Genomic DNA, 16,599 nt, shown 5'->3' on the forward strand with positions numbered 1-16,599 from the left:
ATTTCTGTTTTCTCACAGGCGAGTTCATCAGCGAAGGGGAAGCGGTGAATGGGAAGCCTAATTGAATGCCCATTTGAGGCAAGGTAATCATTTGCAGAAAGGTATTCATAATTCTCAAGTGAAAGCAGTCAATCAGGTAATGTTTTTTAGGACATTCAACTACTTCAGTACAGAGACAGTTGGGAGAGAGTTAGAGTTCAACTATCCCAAAGCTGGGATTTTGCCAGTTACATTTTGGAAAGGGAGAGAAGACAAGGGGGTTGATTGTTTTGTTTGTGTGTGTGTGTGTTTTTTTTTAAATCAGATTTGTTTAGATTAATCAGATTTGTTTAAAGTATACATGTACAGGGGCGCCTGGGTGGCTCAGTTGTTAAGCGTCTACCTTCGGCTCGGGTCATGGTCCTGGGGTCCTGGGATCGAGCCCCGAGTTGAGTAGGGCTCCCTGCTTGGCAGGGAGCCTGCTTCTCCCTCTCCCACTCCCCCTGCTTGTGCTCTCTCTCTCTCTCTCTCTGTCAAATAAATAAATAAAATCTTTTAAAAAAATAAAGTATACATGTACAGTGAAAGCCTGTTATAAACTGTCTTATCATCCTACAAATTTTACTGAGAATCGGTTATCCATTGCTCGTAATTAATATCTTAAGTCTCAGTTCATTGGCCTCTACCCTAGCATTAACAGGCTCCTGTGGTAATATAACTGTGATATCATTGTGAACTTTCAGCACATTGTAGTGTATCTATTGGATAGTAAATTCTAATTCCCCTTACTTTTTTTTTTATTGTGGTAAAATATGCATAACATAAAACTTATCATCTTAACTATTTAAATGTATGGGTTAGTGGCATTAAATACTTTTAACATTAGTATGCAACCATCAGCGCCATTCATCTTATAACTCTTCATCTTATAAAGCTGAAACTCTGTGCCTATTAAATAACTCCCCATTCTCCCATGCCACCATCCCCTGGCAGCCACCATTTTACTTTTTGTCTTTATGATTTTGACTACTCTAAGTACCTCATATTAGTGGAATCATATGGTATTTGTCTTAGCATAATGTTCTCAAGGTTCATCCATGTTGTGGCATATTACAGAATTTCTGTCCTTTTCTGAGTAATATTTGATTGTATGTGTATACTACATTTTGCTTATTTATTCATCTGTCAGTGAATACTTGTATTGCTTCCACATTTTAGCTGTTGTGAATAATGCTGTTATGGACATGGGTGTGCAAATATCTCTTTGAGACCCTGTTTTCAGTATTTTTGTGTATATATCCAGAAGTGGAATTGCTGTATCATATGGTAATTCTATTTTTAATTTCTTGAGGAACTGCTATACTGTTTCCCACAGCGGCTGCACCATCTTACATTCCCACCAACAATGTGCAGGGTTCCAGTTTCTCCACATCCTCACCAACACTTCTTGGTTTCTCTTTTTTTTGATAGTAGCCATCGTAATGGTGCAAGGTGTTATCTCATTGTAGTTTTGACTTGCATTTCCCTAATGGAACATTTTTTCATGTGCTTATTGGCCATTCATACATCTTTGAAGAAATGTCTATTCAAGTCCTTTGCCCATTTTTGAATTGAGTTGTTTGGTTTTTTTGTTGTTGAGTTTTAGAGGATTGATGGGTTATGATGTTTGAGTGATTTTTGATGGACTATAGTTAAGGAAAAAGAGAAGTGAAGGCAGGAGGTACTAATGGATAGTGGATTAGAAGTTCTTGAGCAAGTGAGCTCATGGATAGGAGGTTGTGTTGGAGTATATAGGATTCATTCCAGATACTGGAGTTGATACACATTTTGGTGATAAGGTCCAGGATGTGATCATGGGAGTATTGGCTAACTTGGACTGGAGGCCAGCAATTGAAATGGCCAGAGTGTTGGAAGGGTCATCATTGTTGGAAGGGTATAGAGGTCACCTATAATGATAACTGGAGGGGTACAGAAGAGATTGATCTAGGAACTAAAGCCTTTGAGTGAGGTGACCAGAAAGTGGGTCTTAGGCAGCAAGGAAGTGTGATAGCAACCATTGGAGGCTACTCAAAGGAAAGAGGTTTTTACAAGAAGAAAGGAATGGTTTGGAAATAACCCTGAAAATTAAGGACAGCACTGATAGGTTGAGTATGAGAGAGAAAATAGCTTCCAGTTGAGAGGGCTGCTGGAGAAATCTCTTCTTCAGGTGATAGCCAGGTTCCTTTTAAGAAAAGGAGGCAAGGGGAGTTAGCCTGTGACAAATGGGAAGATCCAGAGGAAATAGTGAAAGGGATCCAGAGTCAGGAAGGGGGTGAAGAATTTGATGAGGTTAGAGGGCATACAGAAAAGGTTGGGGGACAAGATTTTGGGTGACTGGGGATGACTGAAGTAAATGAACACTAGAAGCTTGATTGACTTAGTCCTGAGTATCTTTTAGGGGAGAGAGAACAGTCCATTTTCAAGCTGTGGTTCTTAACACTTCCAAGAGAAAATGTTCCTTTGAGACAGCATGGGGTAGGGGCACTGTGGGAAAATCACAGGATATGTTCAGGCACAGATTGACTAGAAGGTCGTCCATCCAGGAGACAGCTGAGTAGATTGCAGTGTTTCTTGGGTGGTTGAACCAGATGGCCTTATAGGTTCCTTTCAGCTCTCAGATTGTATGGGCCTCAGGTTTTAGTGATGATTTTCTTGGTTCAGGGCATCCATTGGGAAGTCTAATGGCTTAAATTTGATTTTTTCCCTTAATTGTTGGGAATAGCTTAATTGGGGCTGCAGGTCAGGAATTTCCCAATATGGTGGGGAGGGGATTATAAGAGCTTTGGTACTGGTTTCTGCAAGTAACTCTAGTGGCTATCTGCAAGGGTGGTAGAAGTGAGGAGGATGTGTAGGTGTGATTGGGGAGGGGAGAGGAAGGTGAAGGTACAGGGCTAGCTTAAGTCTTGGACCCCAAATCTCTCTGCCTTTTCCATTTTACTTCTTTGCCTCCCATACTCTCTAATTCCAGGTACAGACCTTTGTTCATTCTGTCTCAAATTATAATTAGTGTAGAAAGAGTGTTTTTAAGAGAATCAGAATAATCAGAGTCTCATCATGTCCTCACTATTTCATTGACTGATCTTAGGTAAATTTCATACTCCTGTGGGTTTCAGGTTCCCAGCTATAAAATAAAGGTTTGAAACTGGCTGATTTTTCAGGATCCTTCTAGCTCCTTTTTTTTTTTTTTGTCTTTTTCTGTAAACCAGGCTGCCTTAGTCAGTGAACCTTTGCTAGTTACCTAGTGTGTGCTGGGTCTGTGCTGGGTGGGACTTGGAGACATAGAGATTAATCAGACTCAGTTTCATCCCTTGACTTGTTCATGGTCTGGTGGGGTTGATATGAAATATGGACACTGTTGCATAGAAGTATGTATAAACTGCTATTAAATTTTTGGGAAAAGATAGAAATAGGGGAGCTTCTTTGAAGGTTTCATAAAGAAAGTGAATCAAACTGGGTATTGAAGAATGAGTAGGAGTTTGTTTGGCAGACAAGTTGGGACATCTTAGGCAGAGAGAACAGTGTGGGCAAAGGCAGGGGCATGAAAGCATATTGAGCTGGAATGACTAAGTTTAAGGAATAGTAGAGATGAAACTGGAAAGATGAGTGGGGGATAAGAACAGATATTTATTGGACATCTATTTTGTGCCAGGCAGCTTGCTAGGTGCTTTTATATATATATATATTTTATGCTTTTAAATTCTCTTAACCCAGGGCGCCTGGGTGACTCAGTCCGTTAAGTGTCTGCCTTTAGCTCAGGTCATGATCCTGGGGTCCTGGGATCCAGCCCCATGTCCGGCTCCCTGCTCAGTGGGGAGTCTGCTTCTCCCTCTCCCTACCCCCACTCATGTTCTCTCTCTCTCTCATTACTTTCTCTCTCTCTCAAATAAATAAAATCTTTTAAAAAACCAATTTCTCGGAACTCTATATACAGTCTTATTTGTATTTTACATGAGGAAACAGGGCCAGAAATTAAAGTAGCTTTTCCAACAACCCAGAAACAGCCTCCAGTTTTCCTGCCTGCTACCTCAGTGGTTGCTTTCTTGCTGCTGAACCAGAGCAAGTGGTTGGAGGCTACATAGCGGGAGTGCCTTTGCTGTGTCAGAAGGACATCCCTTAGCAAATTCAAGACTGCAGCATTCCAGGTTCCTGCCAAAGAAAACCTCTTGGCACAGTTTAATTAAAGATCAGATTCTCATAATCAGGTGTCAAGGGCATGCAATACTCCCCAGTTCTGGGTGGAGTGTTGGTCATGCCAGTCTCAGCTGCTTTGAGTTGTTGACTGACAAATGTGATTAATATGTGGAATAGGTTTTATTTTTTTCTCCTTCCTTTCCCTTCTTCGTTTTAAATAATGGACTGAGGGGTTGTTAAAGGTTATCTAGTCCATTCCTTTGCCTTTAGAGTGAACAGTGACACGTGGTATAGTAGAAAAGGAGGTGGTCCTGTAGTCACACAGACTTTATTTCAGATCCCTGCCTCTGCTAGCTCTGGGTGCCTGGCAGTATCTCTGATATTTTGCTTCTTCTGACTTGCTCACTGTTTTATCCCCAGCGCCTAGCACAGCCTGGCATATAGTAGGTGATGAATAAATATTTGCATGCATGAATGAGAAAAATGATACCAACCAAGTAGATTTCCAAGTTTTCTGTAAATTCCAAAGTGTTTTCTAATGTTAGTTGTTATTAAACTATCAATGCCAAATGATGGCTGAAATGCTACTTGTAAAGATAGTTAGTCCAGGAGGTTCTGTGGGGAAACTTTTTTAGAATTTGAGTAACTCTGTTAGACAGTTTATAGGACTCTCCAAAACTCCCATTGTGTGAGCTCAAGGCATCACAGAGCCCTCAGTGCAGACAGATGGCAGCTGATGCCCTCCTCCAGGCAACACCTCTTTTCTCATTGTCATCTCTCCACAGCCTTGTTAAATCAAGTGTCATCTATTTTTAACATGAGACATTCATTGCGTGGATCTAGAACTGCTTAGAAGGGACCATTTTTCTGACTAGTGCTGTATGTGTTACAGAACATAAAAGGCTCTCTGATCGCTGTGTCCTACTTTTTCATTTTTGTGTTGCATTCTACCACACTGTACCCTCACACATGCTATTCCTGTGGTCTAGGATGCATTTGCCGTTATCATTCTCCGTCAAAATTGTCCATTTATTTATTGTCTGTTTTCTTTGGTCTAGGTACTAAACCAATGCCTGGACCTATTTTATTTTAGACCAGTTAAATCAGAGCTCAGCAGCAATGGTATTTGCCCGCCCCCCCCACCAGCTTTTTATTAGGAGAAATTTCAAAAGTACAGCAAAGTTGAAAGAATTTTATAGTGAATACCTGTATATCTACCACCTAGATTCTTCTACCATTAACATTTTCATATATTTGCTTTATCACATCCACTATAAATTATGTATGGACATGCATATTATATCACATCCCTGTGTTCCTCCATTGATCCATCTTATTTTTTAAAAATACATTTCAAAGTAAGTTGCATGTATTAGTATACTGCCCCCTACGTACTTCAGCTGGTGTTTTAAAAAGCTCCTAGGGGGCTTCTACTAGTCCAAGTCAAAGACCACTGGTCTGACTTATTTATTCTTTAAGCTCCTGCTTTTAACACCACCTCTTCTATGAAGCCTCACTGATCACCCAAATTCAATACTATCTTTCCTTTTTTGTGTCTTCTGACATTTTACCACTTGTACTGCTCTACAGCACTTGGCCTGGCATTGTGGTTTTCTAGATCCTATGTATCTTGCTTACTAGGCTGTGAGAATGTCTAGAGTTAGATCATATTCATTTATTTATCTCTTTGTCCCTAATTTCTACCATGGCACCTTATATGTAAGTACTCAGTAAAAATTTATTGATTTGAATTGTACTTAAATGAAGAACCTGCGATGATAGCAAAAGGTGTACATAACTTTCACATGGCTGATTTGAGGACCAAGAATTTATTTATCTTCTTTGGCACTTAGACTCATGGAAGACAGTAAATATCAATCAGATCCAGGCAAACATGTTTATATTGTTCTATTTTTGCCATTGGCTAGATTTGACTTACCTAAATCAAGAGTAGCAGAGTTCAGGTCAGAAAAGGTACAGAGGGGATAGAATTACCTCAGGTATACTTGGAAAATTCTTTGGCAGAGAGTCTGAAGATATGGGTTCCAATCCCACCTTTAAATTGCTGTATGATCGTAAGCAATTTCTTTTTGTGTTTTGGACCTCAGTATTCCTACCCATTATATGGGAGGGTCAGATTATTAGGTGACCTCTACAAGGTTGCTTCTGGCTTTGATGTGTATCTTAAAATCTTTATCTTGGCCCTTTTTATATTAGTGGCTGTGGCATCAGATGTGATAAAGTGGAAAGAAGTAGCTGCTGGTATACACACTCTTTCCCTCAGTTCCTGTCCAGTTTCATTCAGTATGTAAAGTACCTTATACATAGTGGCTACTTGAAAAGTGTTTTCTTTTCCTTCTTTTTGCCCTAGCACTGTATCTTTATGCTATTTACAGCAAAGGGGACATAAATCACTTCCACTCCTTGGTTGGCTCTTGACCAGTATCTGTCTAGTGACCATAGAGTGGGAAGTAACAAATTGCAGCTCATAGGTGAAGGGACTTTTATTAGAGTCATAACTAGTAAACAGCAGAGCCAGGACCTAAAAATCCAGATCTCTTGATTTTAGATCCAGTCATCTTTTTATTATATTGCCTTACCGATGGCCTTTTTGAAACTTCACAGTGATCCTGCATTTATGATAGAGCCATTCAGTTGATTCATAATTAATACTTCAGTATAATTAGTTGCTCATAAATTATTCGGCTCCCTGAGCCTCTGGAGCATTGGTAAAATGTGGTCAGTGTGTCTTTCCTTCTGTCTGTTTTATCAGTTTGTTGTCTAGGATGGATAGAGGGGTGCCATCTGAACTATCGTTCTAAACGTTGGCTTTGAGCCTAGCTTTATACTGCAGCCTGTCAGAAGGCATTGGCTTGTCATCTTCCCAAATCTTTGACCTGCACAGACTGTGAGAAGATTTAAGATGTGTTTGGTCTCCTTATTTAAGAGTTGAGTATGTTTTTCCTTTCTCCTCTCAGGATTAATCTTTTGGACTTGTTTTCCTATTAAAGTTTACAATGGCATAGTTTTTAAAAATGTGCCAATTATTGTGCTGAATGTAGATGGACAAAATGACCAGGAGGGGATCTATGAAGTACAAAGAGAGTAAAGAATTGTGGAGAAACCACAGGAAGGGACTGGTTGGAGGGCTGCAGGGAAACTGGAAAGTAGTATAGAAACATCAAGTCCAAGTAAGTTCAGAGGAAGGATTGGGAAGGTACAAAGTTGTGTTCTGTGAGTATAGTTGAAGATACTGACAATGTTTAGCATGAGAAAATAGATTTGGGGGGTTTTGAAGGATGATTTCAAGTATCTAAATTTCAGTCTGGGGAAGAACCAATAGACTTTTCTGAATAGCTATGAGATAAGATTTAGAACTAACAGACGTAGTGTTTGTTCATTTATTTGTTTACTTGTTCTTTATTCATTTGTTCAACAAATCTTTATTGATTAGTCTGTGTCAGACCTAGTGTTGGGGATTGAGAAATCAATAAGATTGAACTTGGTCTTGAGGAGTTCATGGTCTAAGCCTGGCAGAGGAGGGTGTGGGTGTGTGCTGGTGGGGGAGGCAAATGTATGAACAAATAATTGCAGTGCAGTGTGAAATAGATAGAACTTAATATTAAGTGAGAACTCTCTAAATGAAATGACCAAAGATAGAACAGGCTGACTTTTTGAGACTGTAGATTCTCTAAAAATGGAAGTTTTCAAGCATAGGCTGGATGACCTAGGCTGGAATATGGTACAGAGGATTCAAGCATTGCATTCCAACAACAGATTTTAGATTTTGATAATTTGGAATAATTTTGAAAGTGGAGGTCTACCCCTGAGAACTCTCCAAGTATGATTGAAAGAACTGAGAAATGAAGAAAAGCCTGTATTAGAAAGGGTGGTGAAGCCTTTCTTGGCACAATCTTGGGCTATGGTCCTGAAGGGGAGCTACATTCAATGAAGCTGTGGGCTGAAGGACCTAAGAGGCAAGGAAGGGCCTGCTGTCTGTCAGGTGGCTGTAGGGAGTATAATTTTGGAACCTGCAGTCCAGAGTAGGAAGTTACACTTGAGAACTTAGCCCATGGAAATTCCCTTTGTGGGAGCGGAGGGACTTGAGTTGGGGCTGGGAAGAAAAGCAAAGGCAAACCTGCAAAGCAAAACCAGAAAAAATGGGTAAAAAGCACACCACCCAGAGAGTTAGTATAGTTTAATAGGATTCTTCTTGCTTACTTAATTTCTTTTGATCAGAAAGAGAAGTAAGGAGGGCGCCTGGGTGGCTCAGTTGGTTAAGCGACTGCCTTCAGCTCAGGTCATGATCCCAGGGTCCTGGGATCGAGTCCCGCATCGGGCTCCCTGCTCTGCAGGGAGCCTGCTTCTCCCTCTCCCACTCCCCCTGCTTGTGTTCCCTCTCTCGCTGTGTCTCTCTCTGTCAAATAAATAAATAAAATCTTAAAAAAAAAAAAGAGAAGTAAGGAGTAGTTGGTTTGGCAGAGGTAGGTTAGGATGAGTTACACAAAAGGTGAAGTTTGAATTTGGCCTGAAAGATGAGTAAGATTTTTATCAGTCAGAAGAGGGAGAAATCTTTGACAAAAAGCACTGGGGGATTGGGAGGAGGGGGTAAGAGACTACTTGGCAAATCAAGAGAACAGAGATTTCCAAGGTATAGTTTGAGTGTAGGCTGTGTCCAGGTGTGGTGGCTTAGTTGGTAAGGAACTTTAGCTTTTGTTCTGGGATGTCAGTGATGAATTTTAAAGTAGAGGAGTACTGCATTTTAGATCACTGATGGCATGTGGAGGAAGAATTGAAGGGGAAAAATGGATGCAGGGGATCATTTAGTCCTGCATTTATTAAAAAATTGTAAAAAAGATTAATAGATTTTGCTCATAGCATTTAAATAATTGACATCTAAAGCAGTAGTATTCAAATCTGGCTGGCACTGGGGTCACTAATTTTTAACGTTACAGAATTTTGGCCATAACCTAGTTGTACTAAGTCAAAATTTATGGGAGTCAAAACGGCATCTATATTTCTAAAAATCTTTTGGTGATTATTACATTGGTTTATTTATTTATTTTTAATTAGAAACGTTAGTCTCTAAAGCACTATTGTGTTTACTCAAAGGAGCTTATATTCTAAGTAGTCATGGCTAAAGATATAATTTCCATTGTAACCTGAAAGAATAATGAGAGATTTTATTAATTCTGTATACGTACATGCCTGCCCATTGTCAAGGACACTTATTTAAAGTAATAACATCTGTCTTCGTTAAAACTATTGGTACCATGTGATACGAATTTTTTCCCTTTTTTAAAGATTTTATTCCTTCTCTTTACCAGAAGCATTGGAGATTGCCAGTAAATTCAACACCGTATATGACAGGATGGTTACCGCATTGACTATCATGTATTTAGAAAAAGATCAATTTTTAGAGGAAGAAGATACTGGAGAGATGTTATAGGCCAAGGGTCAGCAAACTTTTCCTGTAAGGGACCAGATAAATATTTTAGGTTTGTGGGCATATAGTCTCTGTTGCAACTACTCAGCTTTGCCATTGGGATGTGAAAGATGCCATAGACAATATGTAAATGAACAGCTGTGTTCCAATAAAACTATTAACAAAACTGGCAGCTTTATGGACTCTTGATATAGTGATACAGTCCATTCTAGAGAGGGAACATGATTTTCCTAAGGTTACAAAATTAGAGGTTGGGAAAGGGTCACTATGTGGAATGCTGTTAGCAGTTTTATTTAATGAATGAATAAATGGAACCCAAGTGGCTAAGGAATTTCTCTAAAGCTAGTAGTGACACTGGGATTCCTACTTAGTTTAGCTGGGCCAAATTTCTACCTTTTAAACTACATCATGGTGATTTTCTGTGCTCTCCAATGTCAGGTAGAGAAAAAGAAGCACCTTGTGAATTTTCAGCAGTGCTTGGCACAGAGTAGGTATTAAATCTTTGAGTATTGTTGATTGATTAAGATGGCGGTAGTTATGGTATGTGGTGGAAAGGCTTGAGCTGGGCCCTTGAGGATGGGTTGTATAATTTGGATTCTTTAAAATTTTTCAACATGTATTTCCTTTTGCATGAAAATAATAAAAGAGTTATGTTCTTCTCTCTGATTCCAGTAGCTGCTGGTGGTGGTGACAATGTCAAATAACGGCCTAGACATTCAAGACAAACCCCCAGCCCCTCCGATGAGAAACACCAGCACTATGATTGGAGCTGGCAGCAAAGATGCTGGAACCCTAAACCACGGTTCCAAACCTCTGCCTCCAAACCCAGAGGAAAAGAAAAAGAAGGACCGATTTTACCGATCCATCTTACCTGGAGATAAAAGTACAGTATTTCATTTCTTTCTCACCATTTATATACTTAAAACAATTTTTTCTGGTAGCTTAGGTAAAAGGACTGTCCTTTCCTTTACTTAATTTTCCTTTAATACCTTTTTCCCCCTTAAATACTTCCCTTGTCTTTCTTTCCTAAGGCAGCTGAAGTCAAATAGAAAATAGACTTATTTTTATACCTTATTAACTATTGCTGAGCAAATTTCTAAGAAAATAATTATGCTGTTGCTGGAGTTTGAACAATCTGAAGCCATATGTTTATAAGTTATAAAACTTTTATGAACTCACAAAATATAAGAAATACTGGAATGGCTTCATTTGGAAATGTTTTTTTCCAAGCTAGTGTCATTTTTGGAATGTCTTCTTTCTGGATTCTTGATTGCCTCTTCTTTATTCATATGTCCTCATCTCACATCTAGATTTGGAGATTAAATATCAGTAAGAAGGGCAAGTAATCTCTGGGAAAAAGAAGCAAGACTCAGTATGAGTTTACTAAGAATAGGTCATACTAAGTGGGCTCATTTTATTAATAAAACTTTCAGAAGAATAATCAGGATTTTAAAGATTTTATTTATTTATTTGAGAGAGAGAGGGAGAACATTGGCAGGGGAAAGGGGCAAAGGGAGAGGGAGAAGCAGGCTCCCTGCTGAGTAGGAAGCCTGATGCAGGGCTCAATCCCAGGACCCTGAGATCATGACCTGAGCTGAAGGCAGACACTTAACTGACTGAGCCACCCAGGTGCCGCAAATAATCAGGATTTTAACAGTGTATCTGATAAAGTTGCTGAAATCCTATGGACAAGATAGTGAAATAGAGGTTTGGGTGTCCACATTGATAAATGATTTTTGTTTGACTACCCAAATATTTATTTAAGTGGCTCTTGATATGAGGTAAAATTCTCAGTCATGCTTGCAGGGCCTTTTCTTGTGGCGTGTTGATGAAATTGACTTTGTTTATAAATAGTTATCATGAGCTTCTGATTTAGATGGACCTGGTTCAAATCCTGGATTCATCACTTACCAGCTCTCTGACCTTAGATATGTCAGTTAGCTCCTTTGACTTTTAGTTTCCTATCTCTAGGAAAGATTGGGATTTTTATATCTCTAAAATCGGGATAATATTTCACAGGGTTGTTGTGTGAAAATTACATGCAAATTTCCTAATTAAGTACCTTCCACACAGAAGGTACTTCATTTTAATGTGCTTTCTCTTTACTTCTTTATTGAAGCTGGGAGGCATAACTAGTAGACTATATGATAAGATCAGAATTAGGATTCTGAAATAGTAGGCCAGATATAACAAGCACAATGGTGAATTGTGGAAAATATCCTATATTGCAGAAAAATATAACTGCATAGTTATAGATCAGTGTAAGATGGTAGATGATATATCATTAACCAAATAAGGAACACAGAAAGAGGAACAAGTCAGGAGGGTTGGTAGTTGAAGAGAACAGGAAAGATTTTAAACACATTGCATTTGAGGTGAAAAGATAATTTTAGACACTTTGCATTTGAGATGTCTTGACACAGATGTCTAATAGGCAGTGATATTACATATAGGAAATGATTGTTGAATAACTGAAATGAGAACTATTGAGCATTTTTATTATTTTGGGCTTTATCTTTGTGTGTGCTTACCCTATCCCCTGTTCCACCTTCATAGTGAGCTCTTTTGGGGTCTAGTTGGAAGAGATATGGGTAAGTTGCTTAGTTTTCATTTTTTGGCTAACTCATTTACGTAGTAGCTGCCAACTTCCTGGATACAGGGGCTATGATCTAGGTGGTGTTACTCTGCCCTAGAATCTTCTCCCACGTATGTAGCCACTTTGTTTATCCCTCAGTTTAGGTGTGTGCTTATTTTTAACATTGTGCTTTATCAACCATAATTTTTAATCTCTGTAAGTAAGTAGGTCTTCAGCCCAAGTTTCTACATGTAGTAAAGAGAACTCTTAAAATTAAAAAGTTGGAATTGTTCTTGCTGACTAGGAAGATAAGAAGAGTCCTGCTTCGTAGATAGCATCAAAATTAAAAACTTTTGTACTTCAAAGGACACCACCAAGAAAGTAAAAAGATAATCCACAGAATTGGAGAAAATTTTCTTAAATCATATATCTGATAAGGACTTGTATCACAAATATATAAAGAGCTATTATAACTCAACAATAAAAAGACAAGTCAATTACTCAATTAAAAAAATGGGTAGGGGCGCCTGGGTGGCTCAGTTGGTTAAGCGACTGCCTTCGGCTCAGGTCATGATCCTGGAGTCCCGGGATCGAGTCCCACATCGGGCTCCCTGCTCAGCAGGGAGTCTGCTTCTCCCTCTGACCCTCATGATCTCTCTATCTCATTCTCTCTCTCAAATAAATAAAAATCTTAAAAAAAAAATGGGTAAAAGATCAGAATAGACATTTCTCCAAAGAAAATATACAAATGGCCAATAAACACATGAAAAGATGCTCAAAATCATTAGCTATCAGGGAACTGCAAATCAAAAGCACAGTGAGATGTCACTTCACACCCACTAGGATGGCTGTAATAAAAAGATAATAACAAATGTTGACAAGGATGTGGAGAAATTGGAACCCTCATACACTGCTGGTGGGAAGGTAAAATGGTACAACCACTTAGAGAAGTCTGGCAGTTTCTCAAAAGATTAAGCATAGAGTTACCATGTGACCTAGAAATAGAAACATATGTCCACGTAATACTTGCACATGAATGTTTATAGCAGCATTATTCATAATAGCCAAAAAGTAGAAATTACCCAGATACCCATCAACTGATGAATGGATAAGTAAAATGTGGCATATCCATACAAAGAAATATTATTTGGTAATAAAAAGAAATGAAGTTCTGATCCATGCTGCAACATGGATGAACCTTGCAAACATTGGGTTCGTGAAGAAGTCAGTCACAAAGGACCACATATTATATGATTCCATTTATATGAAATATCCAGGCAAATCCATAGGCAAAAAGCAGATGCATGGTTGCCTAGGGCTGTGGGAGGAGGTAGATGGGGTTAGGGGGTATGGAGTTTCTTTATGGGGTGATGAAAATATGAGGACCACAGGGCAAGGGAGAGAAAACTGAATGGGAAGAAATCAGAGAGAGAGAGAAACCGTGAGAGACTCTGGACTCTGGGAACCAAATTGGGGGTTACAGAAGGGAGGGGGTTGGGAGGATGGGGTAACAGGGTGATGGGTATTAAGGAGGGCATGTGTTGGGATGAGCACTGGGTGTTATATGCAACTAATGAATCCTTGAACACTACAACAAAAACTTATGATGGGGGCACCTGGGTGGCTCAGATGGTTAAGCGTCTGCCTTCGGCTCAGGTCATGATCCCAGGGTCCTGGGATCGAGTCCCACATCGGGCTCCCGGCTCAGCGGGGAGCCTGCTTCTCCCTCTGACCCTCTCCCCTCTCATGCTGTTTCTCTCTCACTCGCTCTCTAAAAAATAAATAAAATCTTTAAAAAAAAAAAACAACAAACTTATGATGTACTATATGTTGGCTAACTGAACATAATAAAAAAAATAAAGAAAAAGAAGAAAGAAAACCTTGAAAAAAAGAAACGGAAAATGTTCTAAAATTGATTGTGGGGATGGTTGCCCAGCTCTGTGAATATATATAAAAAGTCACTGAATTGTGTACTATATGGATGAATTGTACAGTATGTGAATTATATCCTGTCTAAAACAGCAGATGGAAGCATAACCCTTAGACATTATTGAGAACTAAAGGGATGATCTTATGTACTGAACGGGGAGGTGGGGGTCTGAATATCTGGGTTGTAGTCTTAGTTCTCTCATAAATTGGCTGTCCAGTTTGGGTCAGTTATTTCTCTGTAGACTTAAGTGCCTTCATCTAAAAAACTAGTGAAATCAGTAGATGTATAAGGTCTCTTTTAGTTTTGAAATCCTATAATTATATAAATGATATTATAAAGATGAAGTCGGATTGGGTTGTATACCTAGTGAAAAAAAACTAGGCCATTGCAAAGTACTTTAATTAGTGATAAAGCTGTATGTAGACCCAGAGGTTCTTGGACACCCTTCACTGAGTGATCCTAGGCCAAATCTTTTCTGAAAATAAATCTCATAACTCAAGATCAAAGCAGTTTTTTTGTGAATTCAAAGTATAGATGTAGAAAGTAGAGTTTTAGTAACCTCTCTTTCATCCCTTAGTTATAGATTTTCTTTGCATGCCATGAGCACATAGGTTTCTCCTGTTTGCTTTAAGATGGCTATAATTAATGCATATATGAAAATGAAATAAGTGAAGTTTTTTTCCTTTTGTTTGGAGCCTTTGTTCTGCTTAATTTTATGCTTATTGATATTATCTTTCAACTGGTAAGCATTTGTTGACCTTTGCCTTGTGCCTCACTTAGTCTTAGCAGGATACAAAACAGTGTTGGCAGTCTTTGAAGTGGTATGCCCTTACTAAAGTATTTGGCCTAGAAATGGTCTAGAACTGGACTTAGAGAACCAAGATTGAGTCCTGTCTCTGACATTTATTCTGTGATTTCTTTTCCTTTTAGCAATTTATTTTAATCTCAGTATCCTCATCTGTAAAGTGGGAATAATTGTAATTCCCGTCATCCCTATCAATAGGCTTTTGCCACTTGACATAGTGGATACAAAACCATTTTCTAAACTGTAAAACACTACAAATACGAGGTTGGTTTTTTGTTTTTTGTTTTTTTTTTAATGGGAAACTAACTTCTTGTTTTAATCTGATGCCCACAAGTCATTTTTAGTTGAGGAGGCTGAGATTTAGAGAAAGTTAAATTGCTCGAGATCTCACAGCTGGAAAGTGGCAGGGATGAGTGTGGAACTAAGTCTTCTTGAAGTATCTGTTACAGCAAAACCTACTATCTCTGTTAGTTGTTCTCAACCCAGATTACACATCTGACTCACTCATGGTGCTTTTAAAAAATAACAGATGCCTAGGTCCTACCCAGACTTTGGGAGCCAAAATTACCGAAGGGATAGTTTTAGGTCTCTAAAGAGATTTGGGAAATGAGAAAGAAGAGTCTTTGTGGCCTCCGGTAGTGGTTGAGATTTGAGCTGTTTAGGATGTCTGTGGGCATTACCTAATGCTGACCTCCAGCACAGCTTCAGTGTGTGCCTGGAGGAATGCATAAGTAAATTGAAGAAGCTGTAGCTGAGGGCCTGTAATATGTGGCAATGGGTTGCAGAATTTTATGTGGGAAAGCCTGGTACCTGAGGTTAGGATCTGGAGCCTTTGGTTTATTCTAATAAGTCCCACAGCATTTAGTTTGGAATCTTTTTCTGGCTGAATTTTCACAACCAAAGTGGAATTCTCCAGGCTTGGGAAGAGTTTAGCAAGTTAATTTTAAAACTGGACTACGTCAGTGTTTATCTCTCCCAAGTTTGGAGTGTTTTACTGCCTTGGGCTCAGATTAGCTCGGCTGAACCAATAAGAGGTACTTTTTAAAAATAAATCTTTTAAAAAAATAAGTAAGGCCAGTGATTTGTGCTGAAACATGGATGGCTGTACTGCCCATAGGATTTGGCAGTGTCAGCCTCATTTCCCATGCTATCAGAAAGCCAAAAGGACTAGGCCAAAGATAGGGTTAAAGTTAGGATGGGTGAGGTTGTAGGCTTCTTTTTCCACTTTGTTTCTTCAAGCTTGTGATCTCTAGTTACATGACGTCAGAATGATTCTTTCTTCTTTCTTCTCATAGTTTCTCTTAGTGAGTGGGTTGGGAAATCTTACTCTGAAACTTTCTTATATTAATGATAACTCATGTTTGTAAAGCTTTTAGCTTATAAAACGTGTACATTTTCTTTACCTTAGTTGGTCCTCAAATTAATAACAATAATAAAAATAGTAGTAATAATAACAAATAGTAATTACACAATAGTCATAACCATAAAATAGTAACAACAATAACCCAGCTACTATTTGTTGAATGCCTATTAATTACCACACAGTATGTTAGGAACTTTGATGTTTGTGAAATATACCAGCCCTTTCAGGTAGATAAATATTTCACTTATTAGACAGTAAACTGAGGTTCACAGTGATTAACTAACTTTCCCAAGGTCATCTAGTTAGGGAGTGGCCGAGTGGGGACTGAAGC

The 16,599-nt window shown here is 38.8% G+C and overlaps 1 protein-coding gene across 5 annotated transcripts in view; it reads left to right on the forward strand.

Annotated features, from left to right (window-relative positions):
* Window positions 1-16,599, forward strand: part of PAK1 (p21 (RAC1) activated kinase 1) — a 141,183-nt gene that overhangs the window by 64,228 nt on the left and 60,356 nt on the right. For 2 of the 5 annotated variants that reach the window (XM_054512146.2, XM_064576877.1), the window contains exon 2: window positions 10,271-10,478. In XM_054512146.2, coding sequence (XP_054368121.1) covers window positions 10,289-10,478 — 190 coding nt within the window. In that variant the 5' untranslated portion in view covers window positions 10,271-10,288. Of the gene's footprint in view, window positions 1-117; window positions 137-10,267; window positions 10,479-16,599 lie in introns of those variants that run through there. The other 3 variants (XM_054512145.2, XM_045894499.3, XM_064576876.1) reach the window with 2 other exon arrangements.

This window comes from Mirounga angustirostris, unplaced genomic scaffold (genome assembly GCF_029215605.1).
Source record: "Mirounga angustirostris isolate CCGP_5_RB_7025 unplaced genomic scaffold, mMirAng1.0.hap1 SCAF_13, whole genome shotgun sequence".
Lineage (NCBI taxonomy): Eukaryota > Metazoa > Chordata > Mammalia > Carnivora > Phocidae > Mirounga > Mirounga angustirostris.